This window comes from Pempheris klunzingeri, chromosome 7 (genome assembly GCF_042242105.1).
Source record: "Pempheris klunzingeri isolate RE-2024b chromosome 7, fPemKlu1.hap1, whole genome shotgun sequence".
Lineage (NCBI taxonomy): Eukaryota > Metazoa > Chordata > Actinopteri > Acropomatiformes > Pempheridae > Pempheris > Pempheris klunzingeri.
In genome coordinates, this window is record NC_092018.1 from 5,420,864 (window position 1) to 5,434,143 (window position 13,280).

Genomic DNA, 13,280 nt, shown 5'->3' on the forward strand with positions numbered 1-13,280 from the left:
ATATGCAATGAATCTCTACAGTATGTTCAAGTCAGCAGTGATGAGGGAAAGCAGGGAGGAACTTAAGGGTAGTTTGTAACACGGGTTAATCCGGAGATGAAGCTTGGCCTGAAAACGTGTGAAGGATGATAGTGTTGCGCTAAAATAAAACAGGACGGTTTGCTACAGGGGTTTTAGTGTGGGAACGGAAGCTGGTGAGCTTCAGACACAGACTGCCATTTCTCCAGCTCCACGCTCAACTCCACAGTCACTGGTTCCAGCTGAACAGACACAGAGTTGTATCTGTGGTCATCCATCTCACAATCCTTCCTTCCCTTTTCCTTGCCTACAAAGGACAACAACAAACATAATTCATAATTCTTTAAGCAGGCAAAAATGAAAGACTTGACTGACTGAAAAATCAAAGCACAACCCTTTACAATTTTATATATTATTTTAAGTTGGAAAAGTTATCTGACGATTGATTAACCTTTTGATGCTGCTGTGTTCTTCTTTTGAGTACCACTGCCTCCCCTCTGCTGTGATTCCTTGTTCTCCTTCTTCTTGTCTTCTTTGATTTTCTTTCTCAGGTCCTAAAAATTAGAAAATTAGTGAAAAACATATCCCACATGAAATAAATCAGATTGGCAATTTATAACCCTATTGGCTGTCCCAAATGTTGCTAGTTTTTTTCTCAATTTGAATTTTAATCCAAGCTGTTTTTTGATAATCCCAGTGAAATGGACCAGATAATGATATGTAATACTAGAGATTATACCATTTAAGCAAAGCACAGGCTGTGTAAACACCTGTTTTTCATGTAAACTTGCCTTCTCAAGCGTTTGTGTGGCTTCCACCTCAGACTCTGTGTACAGAACACCAAAGTCACAGAGGACATCAACCTTCTGACCTCTTTTGACCAGGCTTTGCAGGGGGACATGGGCAGACCCAAGGACTCTTCTGATGGGGGCATCCTGGACCAGCTCTGCTACAGATTTCTTCTTTTTGTCTTTAGACTTGTCTTTAGTGGAAGCAGATTTTATTGGAGACTGGGGAAGATATCATAGACAAGAAAATCAGATGCAGTCTAACATTATCTGCCTAAACAGACTTTAAACACCTACCGACAGAAATGTTGTCCTCTGGAAAATGCACCCTAACAAACCATTGACAAGTTTGTTTGTGATGTAATTGTTACATACTGTATATTACAGAGTTCTGCTGCTATAGATTTATTGAACCACAATACACTCTAACATGTGGCCATAGTATAATGAGATGAAGAACAGCAGATCTGAGTGAGTTGGAGCAAAAACATTATCCTGGAACCAGAGGTAAAAATCCAAATACTATAGCTATGTAGCCAGGTTAATTTTAGCACATGGTTTGTCATAACAATAAACAGATGGTCAGCAATCAGTCTTCCAGTAGGAATGAACAATCCAGGACTTCCCTGAACATCCAGTCAACAGATCTGTTGACACATGGCTGGACCACCAGCTGACTAATGCAAGGTGTGACCACAGTTCCTGGTTCTTTAGGAATTAAATGATAAGCTCACTTCTTTCCCTTTCCCGCCCTTCTTTTCCTTTACAGTTCGGGTGGGTTTGGCCACCGACACGTCCTCAGAAGCTGCAGGCCAAGACAGGACCTAAAATGTCAAATGCCAGAATATAAGTCCTAACATACTTGGCGTCTAATTTTTTACCCCATCAAACCGTCTTTTTGGTACCTTTTCCTCCTCTATTCTCAGATAAAGTCCTCGATTGAGAAATCTCTTCAAGCCTCCCAGATCACGAACAACATGACTTTGTGAGTCAGTGAAGTCCATGCACTCTGACCATGTCAGCTTTGGAGTGGTGTGTCTTGACACTGTAGAAAAGGAAATCAGAAAGTGAGTGTCTGGCATACAGAGGGTATTGCGAAACCACCGAAACAAGCCAGGCTTCTGACGAGCCATAGACACATAGTTGAGAAGAATATATACAAACAAACCACAGATAACATGGCAACATGATAATGCTTGATAAATGATCAGTATAATAATCTGTCATCTGTTTCAATGTGCGCAACTCTCCACTGGTTGTTCTGACTGTTCATTTCTCTGAGGAAAGCTGTTTCTACAGAAACTGATAAGAAAAAGTTAATCCCAGTTACACAGGATACATTACTAAGTTGAATAAATCCATCATACTGACAGTATTTCCAAGCTCTCTTACACGATTGCATTGAAACGTCATACAATATTTAATCTTTCCGTATAAGCAACTTCTTCAGCTCTATCAGTGTTTGTGGTTGTTGTACAGCATTCTCCTGTAGGGCTGAAACCGGTGCACATCAAATGAGGTATGAGGTGCTATTACCATGTGCAGTATCATCAACATTTTTGCTTGCTTGTAGTTTCGCATTAAAGGAGTCGTCTGCTGTCACATGTGCCATGGCTGCTGCGACAACTTTAGACTCACTGTTGAATTCCTGTGAACAGCACCATAAAAAAGAGAGAAGTGCTGAGCTACAACATGGTGAAAATATGTTTATTTATATTTAATCTAATCTTTAATTTAATCTAATCTTTCTGAAAAGTGTGGGAAGAATACATCACCATGTTAACAAGTGTTTGATGATTAAGGAAGTCATATGTAATAAAATAGCTGTAGGTGACAACAGGGAAGTCAGGAGCGTTATCTAAACTCATCAGTGGGTCTGGGATTCCCCTCATCCTGCCAACACTGACTGTGGCCGATGCATGGTGCACTATCAGACCTGTAGAAAAGAAAACGATCTTGGTATTATTAACTGTAGCTACGCTCTTGATAAAGATGAAATGACAGCTGCTTACTTGGGAAATTAAAAAGAAACATGTACTAATTGATAGCACAGTCTCACCATTCATCTTGGTCAAGTCCCTGAAACAATGTCTCTCCTCAGGGGAGATCCATGAGGCGTCCAGGCAAGACAACTGTGGGAGACTGTCCACAGTGAAGCCCGGGTAGCAGGACGCAAGAGTGAAGGGGTTTCCCTCCAGCACCAGCGTCCTGAGGCAGGGGAGTGTGCTCAAGGCGTTCAGCAGGGCCCGCTGGTCCTGAAACTCACAGTCACTCAGGTCCAGACACACCAGCTGTGGCCTGAGGTCAGAGACAGTCAGTGTTTGTACAGAGCAGTGTGTTTCACTGCAAGACTGACAATTTAGATTTAGTTGTACTCTTCCATAAAGTTGGGGGACTTTGAGATGGCCAAAAGCTACAGAGACCAATATATCCTGACTTTTAGTCCCCTAGTATGGATCAAGCTCCAAAAATGACGGATCCTACATTACCCATAATCCATCTTTTATTAAACCCCTGCTTTGTAAATGCCCACTTCTCTCTGATTGTGACATATTTTACAAATAAGTTGCAACTCTAAGCTGAAAAATCAAGCCTGCAACACACAAACTTTGCATATTCAGTCCCAACACATGACAGCAGATGTATAGAAAGCTGAGCTCGTGAGGTCAAGTGACCCCATCACTCCTAAATATCTGTAAAAGTTTCTATAATTTGGATATTTTCCTATGTTTAATTCATTCAACTGGTCATATTGTTTTGTTTTAACAAAATTTTAAAAGTTGTATGTCCCACAGTCACTGTACATGATAATCTAAAAGCTGTTGTCTTTTCTACTCCACCAGGAATAAATTCTGACATTAGACAGCTATTTTCACAATCAAGTACTCTTTGTGATGAATAAACTGAATGTCATAGGTGAAACCTGTGGAGTTTTTCTTAGTTATTTACAATTCTGTTTGATGATGAATAAGGACGCCTAAGAAGAGGATTTCCATATGATAACCATTTTAGATGTTGTAAGCTGATCTTCAAAGTATTTGCCTCCTGTAATTCATCAGGAAATACAAGTATTTTTTATATAATATAGTTTTTATATAAACCCATTATATTTTACTTTATCTGCTGACAAAATGGGAGAAATGGTGTCATTTTGTTACAGTGTGAACTCCCACTGAAACCACATTTAGTAGATCTGCAACGATTTTCTACCTAACAGGGTAAGCTGAGTCAGCAACAGCTGACTATTTTGGCAGGAAAACATGTTTCCTCAGTAGGTGTCATCACTCAAAAGCTGTCACAAAAATGATGTAATGGCATTATCTTACCTTACAAGCTATACAAAATCTTTTTTGTTTGATCTAGTTTTGGCTTATCTCTTTAGAAATCAGCTGTGTGTACACAGTGTATGTCCGTGTCTAACTAACCAGTGTCTTCCTGTAAGATGAGAGACGTCTTCATGTGAACCCAGGATGTTTGAGCCAAGGCCAAGATAGTGTAAGTGAGGAAGCCCATGGCTGGTCAAATTGCTTAGAGAAGACAACCAGTTGGCACGTAGCTCCAAAATCTTTGAAAGAAACATTTACAGTCAAACAGCTGCTAGTCTTTGACCCATGAGTTAAAATTGTCACGTATGTTGCAGTGCTGGACACGCCTTAACCAGTGATGTCACAAGTTGTTTTACTTTAGACATGATGGAGAAGCAAATTAAATCTCCCTTGGTCTGATTAGCTGCGGAGGAAGCAGCCACAGGACTGACTGACCTTCAAAGTGCTGGGGAGGTTTTCTGGAGGGATTTCTGAAATTTTGTTGGCACTCAGCACCAATTCCTCCAGCTTTGAGAACTTCAACAGGCCGGCGTCGATGACAGATACCTGAACACAACACAGACCAAACATCAAGTACATTTTTTCACAAGCATCAAACTGTAACTGACATCAATGGTTATTCAAAGTCTCTTAGCTACCAGAGAATCAACAAATTGAAAATGTAATTTATTTTTTGGATCCTCTGTTTATTTTCTAGTACCAAAGTGTCCATTTTGGGATTTAGGAGTTGGTTACCACTGTGGTGGCGGTACGCCTGACTGCTCACTGCTGTGGGCCTGCATGACTCCCATTGCTACAATAACCATTATTTTAGTAATTATCCATGATTATCATGTTATTCATTGTTGCCATATTCCTCCGATTATCATCAATAAAGTTACTATTGTTATTATGGTTGTAGTTGCACAGCACAGCAAGCAACCACCAAACTAAATTGTTGGGTCTCTCTTAATGAAAGACTTTGGTGAAGACCTGCTCTTTTTGAAAAGTGTCTTGACATAATATTTGTAATGAACTGGCACTGTATAAATGAAGATTGATTTATTGATTTATTGATAATCTTACCATAACCTTTGAGGATGCTATAAAAATGTCAAGGTTTGTATATTAAAGTAAAAGACAAAGAAACTTGTGCTGTGGTTATGTGAGAATGGGTGAATTGCTTTCATCACATTAAAAGTACAACCTTTGGGTGTAGGAAAAAAATTCAGTCCACTCACGCCCTTGTCCACAATGCAAAGTGTTGTAAAGTAATTGTGAATGAAGTCAGTGTGCAGGGGTTCAGGTGTGAGCACAGCCAGCTGTCTCAGGGCTGGAGCTTGGGGGCTCCATGATTCATCATGCCACCATGGAGAGTGAGGGCAGCTCAGCAGATCCAGAAGGGCGTCTGTCTCCTCTCTCTCTGCTCCCTTTGCATTTTCTTTGGTCTTCCTCTGAGGACATTATCACATTATATCATACACAAAAAGAAAGCTACTGTATGCAGTGATGAGAGTGCCATAAACCACTAAATAGGCTTATATATTTTTATCTAGAAAACACACAACACAACCAATTTATAGCTGAAAAAAAGCTCACCCAGCTGCCATATCCACAAGGAAAGTCATTCAGACACAGGCGGTGAATCTGCTTCTCTAACACAGCAGAAAGTGTGTTTGAGCTCATTCCTGCTAAAGGTAGTAACTCTGTGACATGTGTAACCTCGAAGAGAGACTCAGCAGCCGCCGCATGTAGTATAATGTGTGGTCACTTTGTCTTTTCGGGGAAGAGGCCCTTGGTGTTTATTTACAAGCGGTTGTCGGTTGCCTAGCAACAGCTGGGACTCACTCCAGGAACACTGACAGGACTTCAGGACGTCTGTGCGTTCAAACGTGTTTCAGCTCAGCCTGTTTAGCTATGGCAAGGTAAATATCTGCTGAGAAAAATCTAAATCTATTAATCAAACTGGACATCATCTAATGCAAACACACACAGGATGTCCCAACAAATCCTCCTGCTGTGGGGGATTGTTTGTAAGCCTACTGAGAAACAAGACGAGTTGAGTTTACCGCTGTGATAGCAGCTCTCTGAAGATGGATTTCCTAACATCAACATGGTAAAGCACTCACAATGACAATGCTACCATGCTAATATTTAGCAGGAATAATATTTACCATCTACTATCAACTATCTTAGTTAGGATGTTAATTTGCTAATTAACACAAAACACACAGTACAGCGGAAACTGATGAGGGTGTCATTAGTTTTACAGGTATTTGGTACTAAATGAAATGTGAGGAGATAATCTAAGCCCCAAATTCCATGTCAGTGTTATAATATTTAATATTTGTTGAGACATTTCAGCAAAACATTTCACAAATATTCAGCTGATGGTAGCACTAGAAGGAAAAAGTTGGGGTCGCCAAACCCAGAAAGACTTATCCTCTGGGGACCATGGATGTCTGTAGAAAATGTCATGGCAACCCATCTAATAGTTGCTGAAATATTTCAGTCTGGACCAAAGTGGCCAACAAACCAACATGCCAGGCCTGGCTAAAGACATATTGTTAAAGTCATAAATAAATGGAAAGAGCCTCCTTGTTCTTAGATTCAGACTCCAAATTAAGCTTTAAATAAAAAGGGCTGTGAATACCAGTGCTACGTTGTGAGTAGGGAGTAGGTTTTTCTTGTGAAATCATCAGGGCTGAGTAATGGTCAGCATTTTTTTAACCAACAAACCACAGGTAAAACAGTTTCCCTGTTGTCCACAATAAAAGTATCTCAGAAATAGGACTCTTGTTTCTAGGGAAATCATTATCAAATGCAGTAGGCTATATTTTGAATTTCTACGTCATGGTAAAGGCACCAATCACATCAATATGACTCAACAGGTCATATTTGGACATCAGTGGTGTCGGCACAGGTCCATGGAAACAGGACTCATTGCAGATAAAAAGCAGGAAATAGGAAAAACCAGTGTTTTAATCCAGAAATAATATTGTTGGATTAGGGCAGACTCCAGCTATACACTATCTACCAGTGGTGGGCCGTCAGGGCCAGCAAGGCCTTTGTCGCATGCTCGTTTTTTTCGATGAAGGACAGGCAACTTCTCTCATTTAAGGTGTTTTATTTTCTGTGTGAATAAGTATTGAGCTTGATCAAGGACTCAGTCTGAGCTCTGAAAACCACAGTCAGCAAGCTGTTAGTCTGTAGCCAACAGGTCCCAGAGTGAGCCCCGAAACACATATGTAGTAACAGTATATACATTCCACCAAGAATCCAATTATTTTTGATTAGTTGACTAGGTGGGGAGTAGCCGTGGATTTATGCTTGGCCCTCCCTTCGTTGGTGCACAGGCTGGTCCCAGCCTCTTGGCATCACGACCTTCATCCAGCAGCCGTACCTGTAACAAAGTATCCTCCCTGGTGACCTTTCCCTATCATGTGGGAGCTTCTTTACAATGGAGTCTTTCTGAGAGCATCCTCCCCTGCAGCTATCTCATCCTGCTGTTCTAGTAACGGCCTCCCACCAGCCTCGTCCCTGGAGCTCCCAGTACTGGGTGTGATATGTAGTTTATGGGGTGTGTAGTAGTGCATGTAAGCGTGCTTGTGGTTTCTTGCCATAAACATCCCACATAAACATCATGTGTCTGACCCTTCAGAACCTGGGGTCAGTGCTTGTTCCCCTCTTTATCAACTTTGGGGTATGGCTCTTCCCTGTGGCGGTGCATTGCATTAATATGTCTCTCCCTGCAGATTAAAAACAGTGCATACATTGTCAGTAAGAACTGAGCTTCCAGTGTTAGCAACACAAATGGTTCTAATGGTTGATTATATGTGTTATTAGTTCACTCACAGGTCACTTGGTTAGTTCAAATAAAGGTGATACAGTTTATTATTAATATAATGTTAGTCATACAGTTATTATTGCTAATTCAAATCCAGTGTTCGGTAATTAGTTTTACATATAGTGTTGTTAGTACAAGTTTAAGGCACACAGTATTATATATTTGGCCTTTTTATAAGTAGTGATTAAAAGTAGTATTAAAAGTAGTATTAAAATTCCCCACACCTTCTCTGCTGGCCTAAACTCAGAATCACTGATTTACGTTTTAATATTTTCCCATTAATCTTTTTAGATTGTTCCTAATAGTCTATGCTCTTCATTTCATAGCGTGTCTCTGTGTCTCTGGGCTGGGGGGCTTCCAGCAGTGTATGTCTATGTTAGAGCTTTTATCCAATCATATTTCAGCCATCATGTGTTGCCAAGGTCAAAGAAATCTGCCCTGAGGCCTTCAGAATCAAAAGTGCAGGCGCCCGTAGCTTAAAATACATCGCAATGAAACTGTTGCTTTAACCAATCAGATTTCGAGTTGGTGACCCCAGGTACGATGACGTCAGTATTTTCACGTCCTCTGATTGGCTGGTCAGAGAGCTTAGCCAAAGCTAGCGATTCTTATCTGTAGCGACCTGCACGAGCTAAAACTTTATCATAATCGTAAGTATTAATAGCAGTTTTTTTAACCCACAACGGCTGACGGAGGAGAAGATGTTAATTTGGTCACAGATCTACTTAGAAATCCATTTTCAAGGCGGACTTTCCAAGAAAAGCTGGACATTTTGAGGAAATGCTAGCAAGCCTGTCCCAGCCGGGAAAAGGGTTTGTCCGCCACTTTCAGGTCAGCAACTACGAGCGGTACCTTTGGTTTACAGGCTCAGAGGAGCAGATTGTATTGCTGAGAATGCCTGGTATTGGCAACTGAACGACTCTGTGTTTGGAGCCGAGTCGGTGGTTAGAGTGTTTGATGTATATGGAGCAGGTGCACAGCAGCGCAGCTGTGGCTGCAGTGAAAGGAGACTTGTTGATTTCTTTTAATTGGGTTTCTTGCTTTAGTGATGACATTCATTCTCCAGCATGAGATACCTGTCTGCGATGTAACGTCCATTGTAACAAACATTTCTAGGCTTCTTGCTTTAAACATGGCAAGTGGTGGTAACAACGAGAGCAGAGTTTACTGGGGTTTTTTTCCACTCAACAGATAAATATCAAAGATCTCAGATAACTCTGTGGCAGGTTGCATTATTTTTGTGACAGTAAACCATTGTGGTGAACAGTGTCCTGCGACTGCAAAATTGAAACTGCTTTTAGATGATAATGCCACAAAAGCGTCATCCACCAAATGATCACATGCAACAAAAAAATCCCACGTTAGAATATATAATGACAGCCTGTGCCAGTTTAGGATCATTAACTGAACGGCAAAAACACAAAAGTTGCACCATGTCACTTGGTAAAGGTAAGCTGTTTTTAAATTAAAATAAAATGATGTCACTGAAGTTTTGATCTCTTCAGTCTATTATTCTCTCAGCTTAATGTTGAGTTGTGACTCTGTGACGTTTATTCTGGTTTGACTTGTGCGAATGTCCAATTGACTTTCTATGCAGATGACAACATCATATGTTTTCTATACAACTTCTTACAGAGCTCCTGCTTTCCTGCATTATGATAATGCAGATCTCCTTCATGGCCTCACGACCACTTGAATATGGGATTCTTCGGGAGAACATGAAAAAAATGGAGTTACCTTTGTGTAATCTACAGAAGGCAGAAAACGATTATGTAAGTAAACACATCATGCTATCTGTTTACAAAGTAAAGTTGCCTCCTCACTGTAAATGAACACATTATTAGAAGTTGTGACAGTGTCTGAGCCCTGCACTCTGTCATTGACTTTGTCCTAAATACTCTCACTTCCTCTCTAGGTCAGACATATATTCAATGAAGATCCACCAATGGAATACAAATTAAAGACTCTACAGCCACTTGATGGAATAACTTTGCCTGTGGGAAACACCACCACCAAAGAAATCCAGGCCTCCATCTGTGCAATCATCGACTACCTTGACAACCACCTGCTGACGTTCATCAAGAATCTCACTCAACATGACATCCGAAGCAAAATCCAAAACAACATTAGAGCGTTTAAGGAGGAGTTCAAAGCAGCAGTTGAGCCGGCTAGTGGAAGTCAAAATAAAACCAGCATCCCAGAACAGTGCCACAGAAACGTAATGACCTCAAACATATACGCTATGAAGGTAATTGGCCTCCAAATAATTTATTCTGCCAGGCAATGGGTAGAGAGCTTCTTATGCACTGAGTGCTCAAAGACACTCTGTTAAAACCTCTGTGACCTTCCCTGTCCACAACTTAATCAAGTATTTATCTATTGGTCTGTTATTATGGTTTTCTATACTTATTTATTATTACCAGTATTTATTTTTGTCATATTGAATGATGTCTTCCACATTGTCTGTTATTTCATCTTTGATTTCACTGCAAGAAGACAAGAGAAGTGTATTTTCATCATCATCATATATCATGTGTTTATCATAGTGCACCTCTGTGGCGTAATCCATCATTAGGCAGGAAACTTTGAAAATACCAGTTGCACCCCAATGGGTCTTCCCTCTCGGCTGTAAAGAAGGCTATTCAAAATCCCTAAACCAGTAAATCTATCACGAGGTTTTATAGGGCCCTGTCATACAAAAATAATGAAGGCATATCCTGTGTAAGGTCTCTTTGGGAAGCTGACTTTGGAGAGACTATCCTGGATAATGAGTGGGATAACATTTGGTCATCCCTCTCAGGATTCTTATTCATCAACAAAGCCAGGGAGTTGCAATCTAAGGTCATAAATTGGCTTCAAATTATCCCGGTGTAACGTAAGAAGTTAAACTTTGTGTTCTAAAAATATTGTACAAAGTGTAAACCTGCTGAAGGTTCATACTTCCACTGTGTTTTTGACTGTCCTCTTGTTAACAATTTCAAGTGTGCATGGAAATAGATATTATATTTAAGAAGAAACTGGCCCTGGAACGTATTTTATGTATTTTGGGAGTACAATCACCACCTTTGAACATTGGCCCCTGCAGCGGCATATGGTGCTTCTTTTCAATGCATCGTCATCACTAGATTTTACACTCTTATGGAACTTGTCCCTCTAGAAGCTATAAGCTTCTGGCTCAAGGACAAACCATTTAAGTTCTCCCCTTTCTGGATTATTTTGGAGATGATGTTGAGACATGTTTCTGTTATGTTCTTTTAACCCTCTTGTCTGATCCCTTTGAAATCAATAAACTATACTATATACTCTTAAAAAAAATTACGCTTGAAACTTGATTCACACAGTTGGGCCTCACCAAATGGTAAAGACTACATGTTTCTTTGTCTGTTCAACAAAGGACTCCTTCCCTGAACTCAGTTTCCCAGAGTCCCCAAAGTTGACGGATAGGTGTGAAATCACCCCTGGACCCAGCTCCACAGAGTGGGACACATAACCAAAAACCAAATTACCCCCACTGAACTTTCTCTTTCCCACCTTTCTCCTGAAGAGGAGAGATGCTCTTAAGATGAGATGCTAATAAATGTTTGAATCCACCTGCTGTCTTCTTTAATATTGTACAAGAGTGAATACTGCCAACCTCTACACTGTCAAGAACTCCAAAATCCTTCAGCTAGCTATCAATGTGGTAATTTTGGTAGTAGTTATTAAGTTAATTATTAATCATAATGCCAAATTGATAGCTTAGTTACTTTATGAGACTAAATCAATTAAACTGGCTATCTTTTTCCTCGTTTTTCGAGGTGGTGCCCCAATCGAGGTGGACTTTATACAAAGTTCCATTGATTTAAATAATTACTAATTATCTTTGATAGTTATTAATTATTTCTGATTTAATTGAACATACCATTTGTTAAACCCCAACAACTCTCATACACATACTTGTGCACATTTGTGTACCTATACTTGTGAGGACACTCACCGATATAATACATACCATAGCCCCTAAAAATAACCATGAGCAGCACAGTTTAATGCCTTACCCCAACCCTTAGCCTAATCTAAACCTAATTCTGACATCTCCTAATTCTTAACTTTAAAACCATCAAACAGTCCTTTAAAGTAGTGAGGACTGGCCAAAAATGTCTTCACAATGCAGAAATGTTCTCACTTAAATGGTTTAAAACTGAGAATAGTGCAACAAAGATAGCAATATAAACATTTATTGTAAAATATATGGTTTAAACAGTTGTCTGCCTTATTTACAGTACAGGAATAATCACTATAAAATGATAACACCATCACAGGGTAAAGCACTCCCCTTTAATAGTAATTGTTGTGAATTTTTTTTTTTACAGCTTTAAAGTTTAAAGATTTTATCAGACTTTTGGTCAACTGTAGGCATGTTACAAGATGTGTAGGTTTTTCTATGCTATTGATTCCAAAGGGGGAATTCCCAGAAAGAAAAAAAAACTGAAAGACTTTTTCTGTGTCATCTACAAATGTAAGGGAAACTATTAAGATGTTGATCTTTATCAAAGGAGTCCAAATAAAAGTGATCCTTGGCAGGCGGACCACAGAAAGTGTCACATCAGAGAACCCTCTAGCTTTGTGGCTGAAACCCGGTAATTCAATGGATTTACGTGCTGGTAAGCATCTCCAGGAGCAGCTCAGACTGTGTCTGTTTCTAAACCAAAGCAAAGTTACACAACGCTGAAACTCTCTAATGATAACCGCAGACATGCCCCTCTCTCTCTCTCTCTCTCTCTCTCTCTCTCCCTCTCTCTCTGTGAGTGTGAATGTTAAAATCTAATTAACGCACACTGTGTACTCTCGTAGTCCTCATCCTCCCGTGCCTGCTCATTGCACAAGCAGCCTGCAGACCACCTGGAGAAAGAAAAGCCGGGGCCGTGAACGCAACCATCCAGTGGATGCGGAAGGAGATAGGGTCAGCTCTGAACCACCTGGTAAGCTTTTTGGTGCTGTAATCAGGCTTAAATGTATTTACTAATCAAAGTTTGCCATAAGGATATTCTCACACCGGACAAACTTTCGCTCATTCACTGATGTGACATCCTCTGACCAAATCCCTCTCCTGCAGACTGCACCCGGACTGCTTCCTAACACCTCCTGCCTCTCCCTGAACGTAACGGAGTTAGTGGGACTGGAGCAGCAGCCCCTCACCGCTGCCCACCTGCCCTCCTTTCGCTGCTACATGCTGAAGATGTCCGAGCTGACCCCGGAGCTGGCCCCTCAGCTCCAGACAATCAGCCAGTACACTCTGGATGTGGAGCGGCTGTTGAGCGGCCGGGACGCCAGTGCGGACCC

The 13,280-nt window shown here is 40.6% G+C and overlaps 1 protein-coding gene across 1 annotated transcript; it reads right to left on the reverse strand.

Moving 5' to 3' along the window:
• Positions 1-102: 102 nt before the first annotated feature.
• Positions 103-5,797, reverse strand: LOC139203576 (leucine-rich repeat-containing protein 43-like). Its single transcript, XM_070833390.1, has 12 exons — positions 5,711-5,797; positions 5,353-5,565; positions 4,568-4,678; positions 4,232-4,371; positions 2,866-3,104; positions 2,582-2,742; positions 2,343-2,454; positions 1,712-1,851; positions 1,541-1,630; positions 810-1,028; positions 470-572; positions 103-325 (listed from the first exon to the last, which is right to left on the reverse strand). Exons 1-12 carry the CDS (start codon positions 5,795-5,797, stop codon positions 174-176), a joined length of 1,767 nt encoding a protein of 588 aa, XP_070689491.1. The 3' UTR covers positions 103-173.
• Positions 5,798-13,280: the final 7,483 nt, after the last annotated feature.